Source organism: Spodoptera frugiperda, chromosome 1 (genome assembly GCF_023101765.2).
Source record: "Spodoptera frugiperda isolate SF20-4 chromosome 1, AGI-APGP_CSIRO_Sfru_2.0, whole genome shotgun sequence".
Taxonomy (NCBI): Eukaryota; Metazoa; Arthropoda; class Insecta; order Lepidoptera; family Noctuidae; genus Spodoptera; species Spodoptera frugiperda.
The window spans coordinates 10,261,187-10,286,738 of NC_064212.1; the positions used below are offsets into that span (position 1 = coordinate 10,261,187).

The window sequence follows — 25,552 nt, forward strand, 5'->3', positions numbered from 1 at the left end:
ACAAGATAAAATACCCATTTTACAGTCGGGTAAAAGATAATTTTACATAACATTTTGAAAGTCTTTTTACTGGAAGTTTGCCGTTAGTTTTATATAAACCGTATGTTAAAGAAACCTTTATGACTAAATTTAATTGCTTTTAACTAATTGGACGATAACGACGACGGAAACACCGTGACATTTAAAACACTCACTTCAATATCAGTGCTTGGTCCTCCAGTGCCGCTGAGCAGGCCATGCGCGACGAGCACCTGACACCGCATGATGTCACAGTAGTCTGCCAGACAAACTGCATCTTCCGCCTGTCCAAACAAATTGTTATGCTGTAGCTAGTATGCTGATAACTACACACACAGTTTCAAGTAAGTTCTAATCTTCCATAATATAAAAATAAGTCTGGTTTTCCTTCCTGACATTATAACTCCAGAACGCAAGAACCGATTTGCACCGTTTTGCATTTGTTGTAAAAGTCTCATTATTCAGGAAAAATTCAAGAAAAAAGTAGGAAAACAGGGAAAATCATTGGTGGTGAAACGGAGTTTGCCAGGTTTGCTAGTACTTTATAATATATATGTTTTTACAGCCATGTGCAGGTACTCTGTATGATGTTTGGAGAACTTTTGAATTGTACAAAAAATTTGCCTTTCATCCTTTATTATACTTATATACCTTATTAATCTGGTTCTTGTGTCTCTGGTCGAAGTGTGTGTCGAGATGTCGTTCTTCGTAGAAGGACTTGCCACAGAAGGCGCACGTCCACTGCGACGGACGGTGCTGTAGTTTGGCCGCATGTTGAGGCGCGAATATGTCGCGTGCCGGATGGAACGGACACTCCAGTGGCAGTTTCACCTGGAATATACAGCAATTGTCTAAAAATATGGGATTTAATGTCGTAGTTAAAATAATTGACTAAAAAGTAAAGCATCTTTTAATCCGAGCGCCAAGATACTTGACTATGTTATAAGGCAAGGACTCAGAACCCAGTTTTAGAACTGAAATACAAATCTAAAATATTGTTTTTGTCTTAGAATAAGTCACTTGAAGTCTACAAACGATCAAAAATTATCATAAACTTTATGTATAATAAAACAATAGTAAATGCCGCCGGGCGTTGCGAACAGGCAGACAGGGTGAGTCTGAAAATTGTACGCAAATAATTAATGTTTGCACGGAGATATCACCGCAATCACCACATAGTTATCATTACGCTTTCTGTTCTATTGTATTGTCCTTGCTAATTCCTTACCTTGTAGATTTAATTGTGTCTGTCTTTTATGTGCATTTCTTTGTATTCCTTCATTAGCTTTTTGTTTGTATTATGTATAACTTCTTAAAACTTTTGGTGCCGCTACCCACTACTGCCACAATATTTCGCTTTCCTTTGTTCGTGACTACTTTTAAACAAAGTTCGTTATTAATTACAAAATTTCCATTTTCGTCAATGTTTACCTTCATAAGTTTTATATTGTTTCAGCGCATTATCGGTCAAAGTGAGGGTGAATGAGTGGTGGTAGTGTCATGATGACAGTGACAGATGACATTTCATATTATGTTCAGAAACGTGCATGATGAATATCATTTGATTAATTGTGTGTCTTGTAATAATGTGTTTTAATTGTTTTCTTTTTTTTGTTGTTTTGTTTATTCTCAATATGATTTGGGTGATATTTTCAATAAACAATTTGGCGATCAGGATCGTCGTTTGATGAATGTATGCCACATTAACGCCCAGAGTGTGTCTAGTCATTAGAATGATCTCTATGAGGCATTTAACAACAGTAGTGTGCATGCCGTCCTGATATCCGAAAACTGGCTCAATCCTCAATTACCAATTTACCATCAACCACCTACCCCTTAACTGGATATATCCTCATTCGCAATGACCGCACTGATGGGCGAGGGGGTGGTGTGGCCTTATATCTCCGCAGCGAATTTACTTATAAAATTCTCCTAACTTCATCCCCGGGCTGTGCTGCGGAGTATATATTTCTTGAAGTTTGTGTCCGGGGGGTTAAGACTGTTCTAGGTGTTGTCTATTGTCCTCCTTTGGTCGATTATTTCACTGAATTCGAATCAGTACTAGAATCTGTAGGTTCGGATTATGCTCATCACATAATCATGGCTGATTTCAACACTAATCTCCTAGCCTTCAACTCCTCTCGTTCCCGTAGACTCCTGTGTCTGATTGAGTCAGCAAGTCTTCATCTGCTGCCTCTCCAACCTACTCATCATAACATTGTTGGTGAGGACTCCTGGCTCGATCTGATCGTCACGTCCAAACCCAATCTGGTCGAGGCTCCTGTCCTATTTCCTGAAACCGCCCAAGGTGAAGCCTAGGGTCCTGTACAGGCGTTGTTTCTTCTTACACATTTCCGTCTAATTTCCATCCTTCCCTTTTTGTCGAAGGTGCTCGAGGCCTGTGTCCATAAGCAACTCTCCAATTTCATTTATCACAACTGTCTTATTAGTCCGCTGCAATCTGGATTTAGGCCTGGGCACAGTACTGTCACCGCACTCTTTAAGGTTATTGGCGATGTGAAGGCGGGAATAGAGGCCACTGAGATCACAGTGCTGGTTTTGGTGGACTTTTCAAATGCCTTCAACATGGTCGACCACGATATCCTACTAGCTATCCTCTCCCATCTTTCGGTCTCTGATGATGTACTGGTTTTCCTCATATCTTCAAACTGGAATCACCTGGAAGCTGGCGCCCTCAAGGCGGTATTCTCTCTCCTCTTCTATTTTCAATTTTCATAAACCTTATTACATCTGAACTTCAGTGTGCGTACCATCTATTTGCCGACGACCTACAGGTGTACTGTCGGGTAAGGTCGGGGAATTGCCTGAGGTGATCGCGAGTGTGAACGCGGATCTGGTGGCTATACATTACTGGTCTGCGAAATATGTAATAGCTGTAAACCCGAATAAATGTCAGGCAATCGTGGTGGGAGACTCTCGTACGCTGAGCAGGGTTGACGTTGCAGCTATACCGCCTGTTCTGTTCTTTGCGATCATTCCGTTCAGCAGTGATGTGAAGAACCTTGGCTTGCACGTTGATAGCATCTTGACCTGGCGTGTCCACGTCATCAGTATATGCCAACGGGTCACTGGAACGCTGCGGTCTCTGTATCGCTTAAGGAACTTTCTTCCATCCTCCGCCAAGATAATGCTTGTCCAGTCCCCATCTTTGATTATGCTGATGTGTGTTTTTACGACCTGAATGCAGACCTACTCAACAAACTCGACCGCCTTCTGAATAACTGCATTTCGATTGCAACTAAAGTGGTTGCCCATACGCCAGCGCAGGGTACAACTCCCTTCTAAACTCCCCCAATTCTCCTACATATCTATCCTCTTATTTCCAGTATATAAGCGCAAACCACGACAAGTATCTCCGCTCCACTAATAATCTTCTTCTACAATGCCCAATAAATATTATATGTAAGTATACAGGGCGTCCCTGAAGTCGACGTCCAACAGGCACCAGATGATCGGCAAGGTTCCAAATGTTATCAGAAAAATATAAAAAAAATTCTAAGTCCTACAGTTTTTAAATTACAGTGACTTATGTGTTATCCACGAAAAAGTACACCCTGTGCCAGTCTTTTGACTCTTGTTGCTACAAATCTTTATTTTTTCGTCTGCAGTCTTCATTACATTATCCTGAATAGTGCTCCAGTAATATGGAATCATAAATTCTTAGCCAACTGCTTTAGATTGGAAAACATTGTTAGTTTTAGAGGAACCAAATACTCTGAATAAAATTTTCACCTCACTTTAAGTGACTGTACTGAATAAATTATGTATGGCGCTAGTAGTGGCAAATTTCACCAAAGTTGGCGCATTTAATAAGGATTATAAAATGGTATAGCACTTTGCAAATTATTTCTTAAATTCGACACAAAAAAAGATTTTTCAACGAAACTCCGTTTCGATGAATTTATTTGAACTTACTAATATTTCTTCTAGTGTACTCAAATCATACGTTACAACCTCGTGTGCAGTAGACAACACTTTGCACGCTATTTGTTATCATCATGTTAAAAATCAGCGAGGATCTCTTGTCAAACAACATTATCTGTTTACCCGTGATTTCGCTTGCAGCATTCGTCGGCAATATTATCGCTAGACGAACTGGTGTTGTGCATCTCGAGCCATCGTACCCGGGCTTCGGCATTTTAGCTGAGCACTGGCTTTTTTGCGCCGTGTTGATTATTTATTTTTTAAATTATTTTTTGCTTTACCTGCAATGCCTTGCAACGGTGCAAATAACTCTTTCTCGACAAACTAAAGAATATTTGATGCTTCATCCCGCATTTGATTACAAGGCATGAACACGTAACTTAATCGGAGGATTCACCCATGTCTTTTTTTTGGTGGGGATATGATGAATAATTGTGCGTAAGGGCTTATGTACACCATACCACTACCGCGTCGATATGCTGTGTACATGAATCTGCCACGTCCGTTCCTTTTGATTTTACTACACATTTGATAATGTGTTTGATGCACTATGAACATCATATTGCAATCATTCAATATTATTTAGTGAAACATGATACACAACATCAGTTCCTCTAGTAAGTCTAGTAATATTGCCGACGAAAGCTGCAAGCGAAATCATGAGTAGACAGACAATGTTGTTTGACAAGAGATTCTCGCTGATTTTCAACATGATGATAACAAATCGCGTGCAAAGTGTTGTCTAGTGCATACGAGGTTGTAACGTATGATTTGAGTACACTAGAAGAAATATTAGTAAGTTCAAATAAATTCATCGAAACGGAGTTTCGTTGAAAAATCTTTTTTTGTGTCGAATTTAAGAAATAATTTGCAAAGTGCTATACCATTTTATAATCCTTATTAAATGCGCCAACTTTGCTGAAATTTGCCACTACTAGCGCCATACATAATTTATTCAGTACAGTCACTTAAAGTAAGGTGAAAATTTTATTCAGAGTATTTGGTTACTCTAAAACTAACAATGTTTTCCAATCTAAAGCAGTTGGCTAAGAATTTATGATTCCATATTACTGGAGCACTATTCAGGATAATGTAAGGAGACTGCAGACGAAAAAATAAAGATTTGTAGCAACAAGAGTCAAAAGACTGGCACAGGGTGTACTTTTTCGTGGATAACACATAAGTCACTGTAATTTAAAAACTGTAGGACTTAGAATTTTTTTATATTTTTCTGATTACATTTAGAGCCTTGCCGATCATCTGGTGCCTGTTGGACGTCGATTTCAGCTGTATATTGTAATATGTATAACATGATAAGTATCAATATAATTATAATTGATTTATCTTTTATTGTTACACCTACTGTTGTCTCTCTGCATCACCCCAAGGTTGACTGGTAGAGAATGCCAAATTGGCATTAAGTCCACCTCTGTATGATTGTACATAAAGTGTAAAATAAATAAAAAATAAAAAAATGCTTACTTTACTTATATTTTAGTACAATTTATGAGCTTACCTGAAACCTCTCTAGTACTGGGAGCCATTTATTTTCTATAACTTTTCTTACTATTTTTGAGTTGTCACGAGAGCAAGTTATTTTGAAGACTGAGGGCCCCGGCCAAGGGATCAGTGTGAGGAAGAGTAAGGCCAGGACCTGCAAACAAAATTAAATAAAGATTATAAACATAGAAAAACAATATTCGTAATACTTTCCAAAACATTCAAGTTCAAGTTGCAATATTGTTTACACATATTTTACATATTGCTTTTACATAGGTATATCCTGTAACATCTGAAGGAAAGGTCCCTAACTAGAGCTTGGACTCTTGAAAACATTTATAATTATTTTGATAAATGTAATGCCGCCCTTTGTAACTTTGAAGATGCCACGAAATATATCTTACGGCCAATAAATTATTTATGATAAAATTCAATGAGAGAAACAATACCATAAATTGAAAAATTATCGGTTAACTAGCTTCATATATTTTAATATAAAACAAATATCTTCGATATACTGTTTACGCACACAAATATGGTTCTAATACAACAGTTTAACGTAAGAAATTTATCTAAAATCGTATCACAGACTTGCTCACATATCGACATTTGAGTAAGTAATAGTCTTGGTAAATTAGGTCAGGTAGGTAATAGAATTCGGGATCAGTAAAGGTAAAAGGTTAAAAGATGCCGCTCGAAATCAGTACAAGGATTCTTTAATACTTTTAGATATTAGTTACATTTATAGGACTGATATTATGTGAATATATTGTACTAAAATTACTTCGCTAAGGCAACTTCCTGAATTCTTAATTTCATTCTGACATTCTGAACATCAATACGGAAACAGAAGTACCTATAGAAAAACATTTTACTTGATAGATACTTAGTCATGCAAATTATTGTATTCAGCTGATAGCTATGGAATGAATAACGATTAAACAAAAACAAAATGTGCATTAGGCTCAAATGTTAAGAGTCACAACGAAAATTAAGGTTATGCTTGTGTTATTTAACGATCGATTTCCGAGCATTAGTTAACCTTATCCTCACAAAAATGACTTACCTCGAGGGAAAACGAAGTGGTCCTCATTCATATCTCTTATGCGGCAGGTGGTCAAGGAAACTGTTTACATTAAACGTTAAATGTATTAGTTTATTACATAAAGTAAAGGAGCCTCTAAATGCGCTGCCATCACCGGTTCTTCCGCGCATGCGTACTGAACCCACCCGGTCTCCCCTCTCGAAATAACTTGGAATATGATTGCTGAGGTAGCACTCCTCTCTATTTGGACTTTATTTATGATTAAAAAGTTTTATTTGTGCCGCTACGCATACTCGTGCATTTTGAATCTAAATTATTAAAAAGTAATTTCGTCAAATTGATGTGTACTACTTAGCTTAAAATTTTACTATAAATTAGATTACCTTTATAGGCTAAACTTTATACAGTTTTATTTCGTAAGCACTCTGTTTAAGTTTCATAGCAGTTGCTACGTTAATGTTAAATTAACGTTTTATTAAAACCTTTTGCACTCTTATTACAAATACAAACTTTAAGTATGAGTGAGAATTATGTTACAAGAATTAATCATTTTAGTCATAGTAACAATAACTGTCAATTTTGGTAACATCACAAAAAATTTCGTAGCGTGCTACGAGATCGCTACGAATCTACTACGAGAACACAAACGCGTTTTTGGAACACGTAGCAAACTCCGTAGTCCGCTACGACATACTTAAAAAGATAGTAGATAACTTCTACGAAACCCTTTATTATTTAATAGATTGCTAAGAACTCATTTACTATTCACTTACAAGGCTTTTTAATAAGTGTTGCCGGCTACGAGGTGTTCTAACAATCATAAACCTTGTACAATTAGGTCATCAACTCTTTTGGTATTTTAATCAGGTACTTTATTTGTTTCAAATTCTCTAAATTTACATTTTTAAATACTACACATACAAAATAAAATAATATTTAAAAATATAAAAATAGGAGCCGACTAGTAGCGGGAGCATGGTCCAAGCCACCGGTGGTTAGGGCTCCAGAGACAGAAACCTCCTCACAATACGTGCCGTTTCGAGGAGTACTGCCTTCTGCATCAGGCCCTTGATCCATCCGCCCATCCCCAGCCTCCTAAGGTGGTTGTCGAGGCTGTTGGGTATTAATCCGTTGGCCGACACGACTATCGGCACAATGATAGCCGAATCCACATTCCATATGTCGACAACCTCGTGAGCCAAGTCAAGATATTTTATTTGTTTATCTTTTTCAGCTTTCACGAGGTTCTCGTCATGAGGGATGGTGATATCGATTATCATCGTGCGGCGCGATTGTCGGTCTATCACCACTATATCAGGTTTATTGGCTACAATAGCAGGTACTTAATTATTATTATTTTAAAAACTATATTTTATTGTACAGTTGTAGCTTCAGGCTCCTGTAATGATTTTTTAACATCGCAGTTTTAATTCTCCGAGGAAGAGATTGCTAGATGTGCGGAATTGCACATGTATTCACTTTTATCATGCGCCAGGCTTAATTCCAAGCTACTTTGATTGAATGATACATTCTTATATCTTTATTATGCAGATAGTGTATTTATTTTTCATCAAATGTTATGTATATGTGTTACAGTTGTTATTATAAATGGTACAGTCAGAGTAATTGGCTATTGTTCATAATGACTGGTCATCATACGTAATAACAAAATTGCATAGTTCATGTGTAAATTATTCACTTTATCTACATATCACTACATAGTATAAAACATAATCACTTTCCCTATGTCGCCTTGTATGCTTAAATCTTTAAAACTACGCAACGGATTTTGATGCGGTTTTTTAAAGAGTGTTTTAAGAAGAAGGTTTATAATTATGTATAATAACATGCATAATATATCATTGCACCCATGCGAAGCTGGGGTGGGTCGCTAATTATTTATAATAGCAAGTCTAGTTAGCTAAAGTAACAAATATATAAGATCCAACTGACTTACCCTGCCGCTCTCCATCCCGCTACTGGGAGGCGTAATAGTAGTTGACTCAATATTGTTTGTTGTTGTTTTAGTGCATGTGTCGCAGTAAGATAGATGATAGTTGTTATAGTCATGACTTATTGTATGAAACCGATTCATACCAGAAATGTATAATTCATAATACAGTTCAATTCTAGGTACTATTGGATCAAGTTTAGTGAAATAGTTGTATTAATGTAATATAGGGTTACGGCGGAGATAACTGCCTTCGTTGAGTTAATAACGTTTGGGCCAAGGGCTAACCTAGACCAAGGCGACAGAGCCTCGCTAAGCGGGGCTCCTACTTGTCCTGCTCTCAAGTTTTAAAGTAATTTAACGAATGACAATCATGACGGTAGTTATTCCTTCATGCCATTTGAACCTATGATTGTCTTTTTTGTTTGATTCTATGTTAGATTTACAACTATTTAATCTTTACACCTTCTTATTTTATTACTTTATCTAACTCTTAAAAGATATTATTTATAATAGCTAGTCATTGTCATTAATTTTGTATCGTTTATCACTTTGTAGAAATTCAGTATTATTCATAATGGTTGAATAGTTTAAATAATATCTGGATTTATTACTTTGGCTGTATTCATAAATTAATATTTAGGATAAACGTAATAATCTTCTATTTAACATTTTTCCGATACCGTCATTAGCCTGCGCGATAACAATTAAAAAGTTGACTGTAACCGATAGTCCATCGACACGCCATACAAAACGCATAACCGATATCAGTTGTAATATTAGAGTCCTTATCGACCACATACTACTACGCAATTAATAAAATAGTTTATCAAAATATTTGTACCCCATAACTGTCGAATGACTACAGCAAATTGGATAATTCTTTTTTTTTTCGTGTTCATTATCGTTAGATTGGGCTTGTATAAATGAAAGATTAGATTCATTCACCGGGAACATCGAAAACACCCGGGCGAAACTGGGGCGGGTCACTAATTCAGTATATCTCAAGATTAGTTTTTTATATTACACCTAAATAATTAACGATACGTTGTTATATTGTAAATTGGATTGGTTGCCACATAAAGTACGATAGAATATTAAGAATTTACGATATATTTTAATAATGATTAAAATTGTAATCGGCAAATGATTGTATGCTTGTTTAGTGTAAACGTTCTATAATAATGAAGCATGACCCGTGTAGAATTATGATTATACCTAGTCCAAGCATTGATGATCAGTCCACTCTAGTGAAATGACATTAGTTTCAAGATTATCATCATCAGCCCGAAGACTTCTACTTGGATTTAACGTCAGGAATCAGGTATTAATTACTATATTCCTACTTACTACTAAATTATGTCAGTCGTGTAATAAGTAGATAAAAACTTATTGCTGCACATCGGACTCAATTCCGCATAAGTTCTGTTACTGACAATAAAAAACTGAAAACATCAAAAACGTATTTATGTATGTGCATAGGTACATTTATTGTAAGTTGTCCGCGGCTCTGGAATTATATTTCGCTGGGCGAGTGAGGCTACCGAAGGCCCAATAACTCCATGCCAAAAGCCAATGCACCTGTAACTCGTCTTGCGTTGAGGGTATCGTAGTATCCATGGGCGTCTCTGACTGCTAACCATCATCAAAGATAATCCCTACGCTTGTTGACCTCCAAACTATACAATAAAATAAAACATGCTAGCTGGCGTCTAAGGCCGCGTTTCCATTGACGCGGAGCGGGACGGAGAGGAGCTTAGCGGTGCACGAATTGGCCAATCACTATGCTCAAAATCTCCGCTCCGCTTCAATGGAAACACCATGAGCGGGGCGGAACAGAGCTGAGCGGATATTCATAAAAATATATAGCGAGACGATGCGGTGCGGAGGACAGCGGGGCGGTGCTGTGTGGAGGACAGCGGGGCGGTGCTTATCAGGGCGGTGCGGAGCGGGGCGAACAGTCAAAAAGTCGCAACAGTCAATGCTACTTCATCTGATTTGTTATCTTTGTCTTCAAGTAGAGAAAGATATAAAGTGATTGCTTCTTTTTTAACGACAACATGTTGTATGGTCTTTCTGAGAGATTGATTATAACTAAGCTTAGAACTGCGCGATTCCAAAAGTATGCCCCGCTCCGGTTCACTCCACTCCGCTGACCATTTTTCACCGCTCTTCACCGGTACTCTCCGCCCAACTCCGCGTCAGTGGAAACACTGACCGCTTTTCACCGCTCTTCACCGCTCCTCTCCGCCCCGCTCCGCATCAATGGAAACGCGGCCTTAGAGCTGTCATCAACGTTATCATAAATGTATACAACGTGTAACAAAAAGGGGGTATACATATCAATTGCACGGTTTCTAGATAACATAACAAACGATACGGGAAAGGTTTTTTAAACTCATGTTTTCATGGTACCGTTACGAATTTTTCAAATCGCGCAGACGCGCGAATCAAAATTAGGTAGACAGGTACTAGGCGATCAGATTGACAGAAGAAATGTTTCGTAATATTAACGAGTGATCCCTGTAGTGTTTTGACACGTTTGTATGATTTGAAATCAAGAACTATGCGATACCAAGTATTTGGTACTATTTTTTTTAAACGTATTTTAAGCTGAAACTTTGTGCAGAGATTCTATTTAACCTGTATTCATCAGGGCTTCTTGATGTAAGTATATGGGTATTTTGTTACACGTTGTATAGTACCACAGTACAACCATTAAAACGTTTTCTAACGGAGCAACAATAATCAAACTAATAGCCAGAAAGGTTTACACACACTATTTTGTAAAACGCTCATTTGTACCTAGTAGAGTCGAGCCTGTGTTAATTGCTTGTGGTTTAAAAGCCAACAAACAACAACAAACAGTTTTAAAACAAAGTTTGTTTAACAACTGTTGTAACTCCGTCACGGTATCGGGCACTACCTGCATTCATTACGCACTTCTCAGTTCATAAAATCGTACAATACCTACAGGTTAGTGAACTATTTCTAATCGATACGCATGTATTATTACATGCTGCAGTGTTATTGTGTTCATATATACTTTTTTTGTCAATACATGATAAATAATAGGAATGACAGTGAAAAATTGTTCCACTAAGCAAAAACTTTAATATAATATAATCCACGGGTGATATCGGTACAAAGTTTAAAGGAACATTGTGTTGTGCTTTCATAAATAATAATAGGATATAGGTACATATATTATGTAATTTTAAGTTATATTATGTAAGTTAAGTAATTAAAAATAAGCTTAATTTCATTATACTTATTTATCTTATAAAATAAAAATGATTTGAATAAAAATGAGAAAAAAATCGACTTAAAAATAAAGTAAAAAGTAAGTTTGTTTGTTTTGCAACAGTTGAAATGTTATTTAAACATCGGAAACGTGCTTCTACAACATTCAATCGATAAAAGAAATCGGGTAGTGCTGTTTCTAAAAGTTTCCAAACAAATCAGAAGCAACTAGAAAAGTAATATTATTGCCAATATCGCTATGAATCTTCAATATTTTATATAAAAAAGGAGATGGACAGAAAAACAATACTTTTCATAGTTTTATTAAAAGTCTTAATTTGTAGAAGGCTGAGTTGGTGCTACACCCCACAGGGAGCTTTATACCTTGAGGACTCTGGTAATACTAGTTTGGACTCGTATGAAATTTATCGAAATGATGGAAGTTTCACTGTCAACACCGTGGGCTGCATCATCCCTCCCATCAATATTCGTGACGTTACAATACAAAAATACATAAACGAAACAAACAAAAGTGCAAAATTATGTTACAATTATAATACACGTTTGTTAGCGAGCAACCAAACACACATATGGGTGAAAAAAAGTAATTTTATTCACCATGACGTTCAGAACGAATCAAACTTTATGTGTTGTTATGAATCCTTCCATAAACCACTATCAATTCGGAATACATCCAAGTACTTCGTCGACAACATCCAATATTTAAGTTGCATATTGTTTAATGACATCATAGAAGTAAGTAACGAATTTGTTAAAGTAAATTGTTCCTATGAAAACAAAAAAATATATGAACAATATTTTGTGTTTACACCGAAAAAAGAATTCACTTACACCAGAAACAATCCATTCAAACCTGAGCTTGATAACAAAAAAAAATACAATATTATCATGTTGGGAATGGGATCAATGTCAAGACAGAACTTTTATCGAACGATGCCTAAAACGCTTGAGCTACTGAAAAAATGGGATGCCATCGAACTAAAAGGCTACAATACTGTAGCTAGAGATACTTTTGAAAATATGATGCCAGTTCTTGTCGGTATGAACATTACAGAAATACAAACTACTTGTTGGAAAGATCCATGGTCTTCATTAGACAACTGTCCTTATATTTGGGAAAGATTTAAAGATATGGGCTATTACACAGCATTGGTGGAAGATACTTCTAAGTTAGGTATGTTTAATCACTGGAAGCGTGGCTTTCAGGGTAGCCCTACAGATTATTATTTACATCCATTTATACATGAAACCGAAACATTGAACAAAAGAGAAAATGGTAAAATGTATAAGAAGAATGCAAAAATAAATAATGTCGTTTCCCCTTGTATGGGAGACAAATATTACTACGAATTTCTTATAAACTATATTCGACGTTTAACTAGAACACTAAATAAATCAAAATTATTCGGCCTCTTTTGGGAAACAAGCTTGAGTCATGACAATTTAAATGATCCCGTGTTAATGGATAAAGCGTATTTTCATTTAATAAATAAGATGAATTCGTCTGGCTACTTAAACGAAACAATACTAATATTATTGAGTGATCACGGTATGGACAGTGGGAAAATACTTTTTACTAAACAAGGCCAGATTGAACAGAGACTGCCATTTGTTTTCATTTTGATGCCACCATCGTTCCGTGCACAGTATCAACTGGCTTACCACAATCTAAAGGTTAACAAGGAACGTCTAACGACGCCTTTTGACCTTCATGAAACATTGGTTGATCTCATCGACATGAGTGCCAGTACTGAAAAGGAGATAATCAAAAGAACTACAGAATTTTATACGCACAATAGAGGTATTAGTCTTTTCCTGCCGATCCCCAAGAACAGGACTTGCGACATGGCCGGTATTAAAGGCTTGTGGTGTGCTTGCTATAATGACGTGAATGTAGCACCAAATAACCCAATACTTATGGATGCTGTGAGCTATTTCACGAATAAAACAAATGACATGTTGAAGCTGTATCCGCAATGTCTGAAACTGATAGTAGACGATATTATAGTAGCAAAAGAAATGGTACCAATATACACAAGATATAACGAATGGCGAGACTTTAACGTGGTCATGCGCATGGCGCCTGGGGGCGGTATGTTTGAGACGATTATGCGGTTATACAATAAAACTTGGACCATCGTCGACCGCGTCAAACGACTGAACTACCCTGACTTTCGGACCATGTGTATAGAAGATGCCACTTTAAAATTATTTTGTTTTTGTAAATAATTATAAATTATATAAATGTATCTTTTGCTTTATGTTTTACTTACATATTTCATATAATATATTAATACCATCTATTTACATTATTATGTTAGAAAGAGGTAAACAACCTGTCTGAAAACTTCAGGAATAAATAGTAAAGGGGTTTGAGTAACTTTGTATGGACTTGTGGCGTCATTTTTTTTTTCAGCGGCCACCAATAATTTTCATGTTACTTTGTTCTGCTGTGTTCATTACACATATATGTTCAATTATTTTTATCCTAAGTTATATCGAAGCTGAGATATTTGAGTTTGAAGAATTTAAAAATGTAGTCTAGTAAATACTTCAATTACCGTCCTGTGTAAAAAAATCTTAGTTATGTTATTAGAAGATTGATATTAGTTATTGGCTTTACTGTTTCTCGACCTCTCGCCTGGCAATGTGACGTTAGTATTGGGCCTTTTTTTTTTTTTTTTTTTTGAGCGTGGAAAATCATCCAATAACTTTTCTCGCCTTGGGCGAGGCGAGAAGGAGTGTCAGACTCTACTCTTACTGACTAAAAACCACCCCGTTCCTACTCCTACTCCGGTGCGCGACACACCATCGGCCCATAAATAAAAGACATTGGGGGTCCGTTCGATTCATCTACGTCACTATATTTGAATTATTTTATTTAGTATTCCTAAAAAAATATGGCAGACACCTAAAAGAGTGCAATAACATTTAAAAATTGAAATCGAAGAACGATTTCAATTACCAATATAAAACCAAATATCTCAGTTCCGATATGGTTTAGAGAAATATGGCCATAATAGCTTTTGACCGCTGTATTCTGTTCTTTCATAATATTTAAGTTTCATTACTGGCCGCTCAACTTCAAAACGACGCCAACTTTACCCAAACCCCTTTAAATAAATTAAATGTTCCACCCGTAGGAAAAAATATTACCATAGCAATTTCAAAATCGATTCATTAATATAAATCGCTGAATGTGTTACTCAGCGCAAATCTCGAGAACAACTGAACCGATTTCGTTAAATCTTTTTTCTGGTGCATTTGTTATTATTAGGAGAAGCTTCTTACATAAAAAAACTTATAAGCCGGAAACTTTGCAAGATGTAACGAAGTTCGCCTAAAGATAATCTGCCGTAGGGTGAAGCTGAGGTTACAGAAATCTATTCCCTGAGTGCGATTTTTTCACTAATATGTCAATATTAGCGAAAAAATTACCTAGACACCAACTATTCTGGACCCGCCAAATCAGATGTACGTGTGAAGTATTGTAAGATTTTTTGATTCTGCAAGTAATTTTGCAAACACTGATTGTGAAAATAACAGTTTAGTCAAAATTACCTAAAAGGTAATATTATGTAAAACTTGATAAAGTAAACTTTATCAGGTTTTTCAACTTTACCAAGTTGTGTAGATGGTGTAACTACCGCCTTTGGTTTAGTCGTAAAAGATATAGATAGTTAAGTTCATAGTTTATCATACAAATGATAATTAATTTATCAGTGGGTACAATAACGCACAGAAAATAGATCGTGATGCTACCTGCACGAGTACCTGATACATAATTTCGTAAATTACTCGTAATGACAGGCAATACCTACTTGGATGTGCACAGTTAGTAGTGTATCGTGGCCGGACTGTCAAGGGTCTCATTACTCCGCGGCACGATGGAGCGCATGCGCGCAGCCTCCGCCTCGGCCCCTCTGCTCCGTCTCCCCATGCGATACTTGGATCACTAGTGCTATCTTGCTTACATGTCTCTCGGGGACTGTGCAACAAACTAACTTCATACTGAGTGATTTCCAGTCAGTATTGAAGTGAGTGCTGAACCCGGCCTGCTCCGAGAGCGAGCACAGTCTCGTGTGCTGCACAATGAGCAGTGAGCCACCAATCCCGCTGGCATTACAGTTATGAAACATGTGCGTATTGACGCAAGCCAGCCGACACCACAGTGTCAAAACAAATTTGAATCAATCCGTGCAAAAGTAAATATTATTTTAATTAAAATGGTCGAGTGCACGTGTGTTGTAGTAACTTTGGTTACCATTGTTGCCACTTCGTATTTATCCGACGTTAAGTAAACTTCAAAGGTAAGACATTATTTTTAACATCACTTTGTTTTGTTGCGAAACTAAGATAAATAATTAGTTAAAAATTGTTTTCCATTCTACGTACATCATACTTATTTTACTAAAGAAGAAAATAAAATAAACAAACTTTTAAGATAAACGATTACATACTTTTAATTAATTTCAATTATTAAAATTGAAATTATGTAATTTTTTTATTTGGTTTTCACAAAAAATACCGATCATAATAAATGTGGTTAAGTACTAAAATATTAGTTCATTTCCGTGTTGTCTACACGTTTGCACGACAAAAATTTGAATGAAATTATATTTCTATTCTCTTACTCATATGGGACTCATACAGTACTATTACTATTTTATTAAATAACAATATTTGTAAGTACAAATAGAATATTATTCGTTTTAATAAGGTTGAGGGTTTTTTTATCTCAACGTTTGTTTTTGAACATATTCATTCATAGATTTATTAATTTAAAAAGCTTCGCAAACATGTACATAGCCCCAGCAGCTAATACTGTGGTAGTGGTTAATTTTGACGACTGGCATTTGTCCAGTCCAGAAATTACTTGATTGTAATATTGTTATTTTCAAAGTCCTAAGAGTCCAGATTTTTTAACCCTAGACTTAGGGCAGACCTAGTTAATTATTCATAATTTTCTCGCAAAATTACAACTTCAATTAAAGGCAGATTACCTATATGGATAACTTATTATTGCTATTTTAATTGCTAAACCAATTTAATTACCAAAGGTGCAACATATTATGCAGTAATATACTATGTATACATCCGCCAAACGAGCAGAAGGCTCACCTGGTTATAAGCAATAGGCGTCACCTATGAGCACCTGAAACACCAGGAGTTAGAAGTGCCTTACTGGCCTTTTTCGGGGTTTTCATAATGATTCAGATATTGATAAGGATTCAGATATTGGAGAGACTAAGATGGAGTGTAATTGAGCCTCCAGTAAACCTACGAAGTATTGCTCTTCCACACTCACAAATAAGTATCTACAGATGTATTTTTCTATATTTCAGAATGGCTCAGCTGGCAAAGGGCAACAACAGCAGGCTGCGGTCAATTCCCGCGCAATTCCGATTCTTCTTCCTTTTCACGATGGTGTTCGGTAGTAGTTTTATTATATTTTCCCTCATCAATCGAACCGAAATATTTCTCATCAACAACGAGCAGTTGAAGTCGTCTTTAGATTTAAATCATTACGACATTGAACAAGAAACAAGTTACACAATCAAGACAGAAGGCTGTACAATCCCCGGCCTAACAGCATTAGATGATACCATCAAACAATTTAATCGACCTCCAACAAAGTTGAAAAGTTGTCCCAATGCTAACTATTCTCTTATTAAAAGCAATGAAACACATATTTGGATCAATGTGGAAGTTTTAGAATATTACGATGTACCCAGAGAAGCAAATGTCTCTTGTTGCTACCAATCATTTTTCCGACCAAACTCAATCAATGATGTTTACTCTATACACGTGGACGACAGAGCCCTTTATAGTGACTGTAAAAACTTTTCTAACAATATTCGAGTAAAACATGAATTTGTTAGAGTTACTTGCCACTATCATAGTAAAAGAATATACAAACAGTATTTTCTATTTGCACAAAAAATACACGAGCACAAAAAGAAGCAGAATACTTCTTCTAATAAAACTCAATCCGAATACTATAATGTTATTATAATGGGAATGGACTCCATATCACGATTAAATTTGTATAGAACCATGCCAAAAACTTTAGCCTACCTTAAGGATAAAGGTGCTATAGAATTACTAGGTTACAACAAAGTGGATGACAATACATTTCCTAACTTAACACCGATGCTACTTGGTATCAAAGAAACTGATTTAAAGAGAACTTGTTGGCCGAATAGGAATGCAAACTTTGATAACTGTCCATTTATCTGGCAGTGGTTTAAAGAAGCTGGATTCCAGACAGCTTTAGGAGAAGATAGTGCAAAATTAGGAACTTTTAATTTTCTCAGACATGGTTTCATCAAATCACCCACGGATTACTACATTAGAACTTTCATTTATGAGGCTGAAAAAAATGTTGGAAACACCTTGGATTTCAATTCATATATCTGCATGGGCAACAAATATTTTTACAAAGTGTTGCTTGATTATATACAAGACTTAACAGCTCTATTAAAGAATTCTAAATTGTTTGGATTTTTTTGGGAGGTGTCTATGAGTCATGATTACTTAACTTACCCCATGGCAATGGATGCGAGCTATGAAAGCTTTTTGAAAAGACTTGATAGTGATAATTATTTAGATAAAACTGTTCTAATATTACTAAGTGATCATGGAATGAGGTGGGGTACCATAAGATTAACAAAACAAGGACGGTTAGAAGAACGTCTACCCTTTGTACACATATTGTTGCCTCCTTCGTTTAAAAAGAACTACAGTTTAGCTTATAACAACTTAAAAACAAACAGCAAGCGATTAACCACACCGTACGACATATACGCGACGCTGTCCGATCTTATAACACTAGACCCAATAAAAGATGAAAATATTAAACAACGAACTGAATCATTTTATGCTAATCAAAAGAGTGTTAGTCTGTTTTTACCGATACCTGGAAATCGAACCTGCTCGATAGCTGGTATCGATGATCAATGGTGTACTTGTCACAAAAGTATAAAAATATCAAAAGAAAGTTTCGACGCTCACGATGTAGCCGAGGAACTAGTGAAAAATTTAAACAATTATTTAGAAGAACATGAGGAATGTGCGAAGCTAACACTCTCCGAAGTGTTGGACGTGACAGAGATGATGGTAGGGGAGCCGAGGAAGAACGAAGTGGGGTGGCGCGAGTTCATGGCAGTGGTGCGCACGACACCAGGGGGCGGCGTGTTCGAGGGCACGCTGCGCAAGCACAAGGACAAGTGGAGCCTCGCCGGCGCCATCAGCCGGCTCAACCTGTACGGCAACCAGAGCCACTGCGTGCACCACTACCAGCTCAAGTTGTATTGCTACTGTCGATGAATGCCAAACATATTTTTGTTCATGAAAACTAATAATATTGAAAACTGTGATATTACGAAATGTTTTGTCTAGTAACATAGTTATATGTCGAGAAATACATATTTTAATTATGTAGATACTTGAAAGGATATAGATGCATGTCCATATCCAGGCCTAAATTGCATTATCAATGTGTATCTATTGTATAAGTTTATTAAGGAACGTGATTTGTTTGTACATAGGCATAAGTTGGTTGCAGTATGTTTTGACTAGATTACAACACTATTTAAATTGTTGTGTTTTTAAACTCCGTTTAATGTTGATACATATCTTTCTTTACAATTACATATCACTCAAGATATCCTGATGATAACTTGCTCTTCCAATGTAAGTTGGACATAGGATTACAATAACTAAGTATAGGTTAAATAAGGCTTACTGTCCACAACGACGAACGCGTTGTGGACAGTAAACCTTAATTAATACATATTTAAGATTGTTAAGTTTCAGACAGTAATATTATTAAACCAATCGATTTGTCTCTTCATCTGTTGGTACAGCACTACACCGATTTGACCTAGTTTGAAGTTTTTAAGGTATACCTAATAGATTTAGTTATATTTTTGTATCTAAGATAAAATATGATTATGTATGTTACAATTTTGAAAAGCTTTATGGATTACAATTTTTTGATTCAGTTGTAAATGCCATCGGAGTGAAAGGTTATTTTTTGATGATTTATTTATATTAGATATGTACTTCACTACAATGTTAATGCAAATAATGTTCTTAGCCCCCCAAGTCTTTCATCTAATTACTGACTTATTGCAATTTTCTATGGTTTATGTACATTATATTGCCATATAAATATTTCTTTCACTCCGAATAAGATTAATTTAAAAACAAACTCATTGCATCTTTTAATAGAGATCAAAATTCTTTGGATTGACCTAGGATTTTAAAATCTCAAAAATCTCCCTCAATCCAAAGATTTTTAATTGATTTCGGTTATTATTCTTTGACTGCCAATAGAAAACTGTTAAAGGCAAATCCTCCGCTAACGTCGGTCACCGGTGACCACCACGGCGTTCAAAGTGTTAATTTAATATCTACAATGACTTATAAAGTTATAACAGATTCATCGAAGATATGGTTTATTACGCACCCGCCTCATTGAATTAAGAGTTATGTATTAAGAAGTATATACGATGTACTCGTAGACTTGAGAATAATCGCATACCACAACGATCAAAAATGTTGTACAATGTATGTAAAGATATAGTTTGCCATGTATGTTTAAGAGAATGGATGTGATACGAATATTTATCAAAAATAAAAGCTGTCTATAAATCTGTCGCGTTGTAGTATAATCGTAACCGGTAATCATTTTACTTTTCTCAGTATGATTCACTCCGAAACATTCTTTTAAGTTTATTACTAAATACAAATAATTTTTGTCATACCGTTAAATCATATAATATCATTGTAATTGTACTACTGTTTCGAGTCTGACTAAAGTCTTTTTCTAATTGGCATATTTTGATGGATTTTGTCGTCTATTTGAATTGTAAAGATCTTAAATACACAAAAGGTGTTACCATAATTGAACAGAATTATATCGACGCATTGAGTTAAACCAATCAATCGTGAACATAGAGTATTACTCTTACATAACTCTTTCAACCTTAAATTTTTTTCCCGCGCATCTGCGATTCGGCGCCATATTGAACACTGAATTGTCAGACATCTGGGGGCGTATAACGAGTAATACAGTTTTGTACGGATGATGACCACACCGTCTCGACTCTACAGGTTTATCTCAATGTATCGACGCACTATATTAAGTAGTTACATAATGGACAATATGCAGATTATGCAGCAGTCTGGGATTGCAAGTAGCTATCATATCATACTGTTAAATAAAATACATAAATCCAACATATTGTTGTAAATACTAAGACATAAGTAATGAACAGATTTTTAGAAACATATCTAAGTAATTAGTTGAAGTACCTAAGTATTTTTTTATTATGTTCAGAAACCAAATGAGTAGACTATTATTAAAACGGTATTCCTTTAATAAAAGTTATTTGTTGATTTGTTTTTTATTTTTTAATTAAGACTCGTCCTAATGTATTTTGCAATTTAAATTTTTGTCGCGGCAACTAGTGCCGATAACTTTTTTATCTATATTTCTATACTAATATTATAAAGCTGAAGAGTTTGTTTGTTTGTTTGTTTGAACGCGCTAATCTCCGGAACTACTAGTCCGAATTGAATAATTATTTTTGTGTTGAATAGTGCATTTATCGAGGAAGGCTATAGGCTATAAAACATCACACTATGACCAATAGGAACCGAGCAGAGCGGGTGAAACCGCGCGGAAGTAGCTAGTAGAAAATAAAAGTAGATACATAAATAAATATTTTTATAAATATGGTTGTAATAGATGACGTGTCACGATTAAAGGATCATGGGCACTTTAGTATCGAAATTGGACGTTCAACTAACAGAAATGAAATATGATTTATTGATCAGTATCCGATGTCTAAATTACTTGAATCTAAATTTTATTTTCATAAAGTATGAGGTTGTTGAGAAAATCACACTTCAAAAGTTGCTAATTAAACTAACCCAACCAAGCCCAACCCAAGAATCCAACCAGAGACGCTGAGAATTCAGAATTTTTCAGTTAAATTCTGAAATATGGAACATTGAGCACTCCCACGTTAATGAAGTGGTTGCAAGAGTCGGTGCTGAGTCAAAAATAACGCGTTCAATGGCCAGATCGGATTTCTTTTTCACATTTTCGGTATTGTGTTATTAATAGGTAGGTACCCCAGAGTCTGCGATTGTGTCCATAGTTATCTACTCGAGCTTTTGTTGCTGATGTTATCTTATGTTATAGAGGATTTGCTCTCAATCTTATGTCTTTTAGGTCCTAAATGTTGCCTTTTTAACAGTTTTAATTCTATATGATCGTTTGGCTCTCTTTAGGAATCAAAAAATTCTTTACATGTTTGTGGGCTCTATCTCTTTTCCTGAGAGTTAACAAAAACTTGCTATACTAAGAAATAAAGTATAAATCATTCACTTTGAAATGACATATCATCGTTGGTTCAACGTCCAATACATCCATGATTCTTTGTACAGAACCATGTAAAAATCTTTTTTCACAGAAGTACCTACAACACCTGTATGAAAAAATATGGTAGTGTCAACTTATCAGAATTCTATACTAGTAAAGTCGGAGCTAATTAATTACCAACATAGATTCGACACTTGATTAGATTTTGAAGAATCAGAACTACCTACAAAAATGTGCCTCTATACAGAAAAGCTACATTTGACAACTGCCCATTTATTTAGTAACGGTTCAATCAGGCTGGATACTGTACAGCATTAGGAGACTAAGTAATCTACAAAAAAAAAAATATAGAGCTCACAATGGATGCATCCGTTTGTTCCTACTCGTTCCTAGAAACAGGACGTCTATGGCAGCAGTGGCGTAGCGTGCCTTGTGGGAAAGTCATCGAATGACTTCTCCCGCCATGAGTGAGGCGAGAGAGACTGTCAGACCACAAAATACTGTCAGACTTTTTCTGTTGAAACCTCGGTAACCTGTTAGGTCATCCGCAACTCCGGATCGGGCATCAACCCTACTTACTGTGCCCCATCTGTGGTGATCGACTCTTTAGGCCGGCTCCACATGTTGGTCCCAACGCTCGTACCAACGTTGGACTGCAAACTCGGTGAGGCGTACACACGTTGGCTAATAAACTAGTTCTATCCCGTCAACGCCAATGTGAAGATGTCCGATACAGAAATCGAAACTGCTCTGAGCGCGTTTATAGTAATGATGAGTGCACATTTATATTTGTTATGTCCAAGCCGGTGACGATTTTGTGGATGAGAAAGCCATTCTCGCTCGACGTATGCACTCGCTGCGTGTTGTAACAGAACTGAGCAAAGCGCCAACGTGTGGACAGATCGCGAGCGTTGGCGCAGATTCCTTTGATGAAACCGACACGAGCCGGCCAACTACCAACGCTCGCCCTAACGTTGGGACCAATGCCATTTTCTAGATCCACACGTTGGATGAATAGCGTTGGGGCCAATATTGGGGCCAACGTGTGGAGCCGGCGTTATAGTGCGCCCGAAATACGACGCGCCATGTTTTACTGTTGTAAAGATTTGAACCCAACAAAATGTAGGTAATTCAACACCTTTATAGTCAGATACTCTAATTCATAGTCAACAGTTTTTGTCTCCCTAGTTTTACTCAATTGAAGATTATTGAATTTTCTTATTGGGTAATCAGTACGTATTGTTTGCACCTATACAAAACAAGATTTCTGTTGCAGTGCGGTCATTGTTATCACAATCAAGCCTACCTAGTGCTGGAGCTGCGGATACACAGCGGACGTGGTCTTAATATGTTACGCAAGTTTTATCGGTGTGTTTAGAAACAATTATGTATGTAGGTACTTAATCTTATTGTGATTTTGAAGTAAAAATTTCCGCATAGAATGAAGAACTAAAAATTTCGTCTTCAATGTGAATTAGTAATTTTATAGGTAAATACTTCATTTTAATTACTCAGCTGTGTAAAACATCGATAACCTACGGCCTACAATGTATTTTTCTACAGTTGTCTGTTGCATTTTAGTAACCGCCATAAAGGAAGTGCTAACGATCATAACTAGTGGACTATTTACGATCCGAACAGAAGGATGTACCATTCCCGGCTTTTCCAAAGTGACTGAAAGAATAAAAATGATAGTCGCTGCTCCGCCCCTAACACGCAACTGTACCGCGCCTGAAAAGCTCGTCAGAGCAAATACATCTCACATCTGGGTGGCGCATGAAGCTATCGACTCTTACAACGTTTTTAGAGAAGACACATTTTACTGTTGCTACAAACATTTTTCTGCTCCAATTAACCTAAATAATATAGTGTATAGTGAATGCAAAGAATTTGTAACTGTGATAAAAGTTGAACACGAATTTGTGCAAATTGAATGCTATCACCTAGACGAAGTAATTTACACCGATTTCTTTTTATTTGATTTTCATAAAGAGATTACTACCAACAGCTCACACAGTCAAGAATCATTTAATGTACTTATACTTGGTATTGAGAGCATGTCTCGACTTAATTTTCATCGTACAATGCCTAAGACGGCAAGTTTTCTCAAGGAAAGAGGTGTTCTAGAGTTCCATGGTTATAATAAATTAGGGGACAACTCACTTCCCAATTTATTTCCTCTTCTGACGGGATTCTCATATAAATATGTTAAGAAAATATGCGTCCAGAATAGCATATTTAACGTTGACAAATGTGCCCTTATATGGGATAAGTTTAAAGAGAAAGGGTTTCACACTGCCCTAGGCTCGGACAGTATAGCTGGCCTACTAGGCAACTACGAATATACTTTGCCCAGGATACCCACCGACTCGTATTTGCAACCATTTATATTCGAAACCAGGAAGTTATTTAGAAATCAACAGTACAACTTTCACCCATGTATGGGCTCGAAATATTTTTATAAAGTACTGCTAGATTATATTTATGAATTAGCTCAACATTTGACTTTACACAAATTCTTCGGTATCTTTTGGGAAGAATCGATAAGTCATGAAGATCTTAACAGCCCCCACATCATGGATGAATCTTATGTAAACTTTTTGACTAAATTACATAAAGACAATTATTTGGATCGAACTGTACTTATAATCCTAAGCGACCATGGCATGAGATGGGGTAAAATAGTTGAAACAGAACAAGGTCGATTGGAAGAACGTTTACCATTATTGAATATACTTTTTCCAGAACAGTTTAAACAGCGTTATAAACTAGCTTTCTATAATATTAAACATAATGTACACCGACTAACCACACCATATGATATTCATGAAACATTATTAGACCTATTAAATCCAAACTCACTAGATGATTCCAAAATCAAAGAGAGAAGTAGAGCTCCTAGTTTGAACAAATCGAGTCTGTTTGTTCCTATATCTGCCATAAGAAATTGCTCATCAGTTGGAATTGAAGAACATTGGTGTGCTTGTCGGCGAGGAGAGAAAATTAAGGTAGGAAACAAAATGAAAACAATGGCTGCAACTAATCTCGTAGTGCAAATCAATAAGCTGTTAAAAAAATATTCACAATGTCATAAACTGATCCTTAGTTACATTTATGACGTATATTTAGTAGAACATAATGGAAATTGGCGAATTTATACAGCAATGGTAAAAACTGAGCCTGGAGGAGGTATATTTGATGGTACTCTTATCCAAGATACGTCACGGTGGCTGATCTCTGGAACAGTTAGCCGCTTAAATCTTTATCGAAATCATAGCGACTGTGTTGAAAACGAGGACATTAAATTGTATTGCTATTGTTGCTAATTGTGTTTTTAATTACCTACCTAATGTCATAAAATATACCTACGTAGGTACATAGAAAAGTATTTGTTCGCACTCATTATTCTTTTGGGAATGTCTTTTATATTCGT

At 36.1% G+C, this 25,552-nt stretch overlaps 4 protein-coding genes and 1 long non-coding RNA gene across 13 annotated transcripts in view; 4 read left to right on the forward strand and 1 right to left on the reverse strand.

The window, feature by feature from the left end:
- Window positions 1-6,698, reverse strand: part of LOC118273745 (uncharacterized) — a 30,822-nt gene extending 24,124 nt beyond the window's left edge. For 2 of the 4 annotated variants that reach the window (XM_035590894.2, XM_050695348.1), the window contains exons 1-4: window positions 6,530-6,696; window positions 5,480-5,617; window positions 670-849; window positions 195-302 (exon numbers count right to left, since the gene is read on the reverse strand). In XM_035590894.2, coding sequence (XP_035446787.1) covers window positions 195-302; window positions 670-849; window positions 5,480-5,617; window positions 6,530-6,556 — 453 coding nt within the window. In that variant the 5' untranslated portion in view covers window positions 6,557-6,696. Of the gene's footprint in view, window positions 1-194; window positions 303-669; window positions 850-5,479; window positions 5,618-6,529 lie in introns of all 4 variants that reach the window. The other 2 variants (XM_050695339.1, XM_050695354.1) reach the window with 2 other exon arrangements.
- LOC118273736 (uncharacterized) lies at window positions 215-21,128 on the forward strand. Of its 6 annotated transcripts, XM_050695229.1 has the most exons (3): window positions 215-362; window positions 7,743-7,847; window positions 17,069-21,128. In XM_050695229.1, the coding sequence occupies exons 2-3, from the start codon at window positions 7,762-7,764 to the stop codon at window positions 19,050-19,052; spliced, it is 2,070 nt and encodes a 689-aa protein (XP_050551186.1). In that variant the 5' UTR covers window positions 215-362; window positions 7,743-7,761; the 3' UTR covers window positions 19,053-21,128. The 6 variants fall into 6 exon arrangements, with proteins under 6 accessions (XP_050551186.1, XP_035446771.2, XP_035446768.2 ...); XM_035590878.2 differs by lacking the exon at window positions 7,743-7,847; XM_035590875.2 differs by lacking the exons at window positions 215-362; window positions 7,743-7,847 and adding an exon at window positions 9,581-9,783.
- The window catches only part of LOC126910966 (uncharacterized), a 57,544-nt gene continuing 35,996 nt past the window's right edge, over window positions 4,005-25,552 (forward strand). The window contains exon 1 of the long non-coding RNA XR_007705566.1: window positions 4,005-4,719. This is a non-coding gene — a long non-coding RNA (uncharacterized LOC126910966). The remainder of the gene's footprint in view (window positions 4,720-25,552) is intronic.
- On the forward strand, window positions 11,773-14,423 carry LOC126910915 (uncharacterized). The gene has a single exon (XM_050695245.1). The coding sequence runs from the start codon at window positions 11,994-11,996 to the stop codon at window positions 13,950-13,952; it is 1,959 nt and encodes a 652-aa protein (XP_050551202.1). The 5' UTR covers window positions 11,773-11,993; the 3' UTR covers window positions 13,953-14,423.
- Window positions 23,409-25,445, forward strand: LOC118273739 (uncharacterized). Its single transcript, XM_035590881.2, has one exon. It carries the CDS (start codon window positions 23,667-23,669, stop codon window positions 25,443-25,445), a length of 1,779 nt encoding a protein of 592 aa, XP_035446774.2. The 5' UTR covers window positions 23,409-23,666.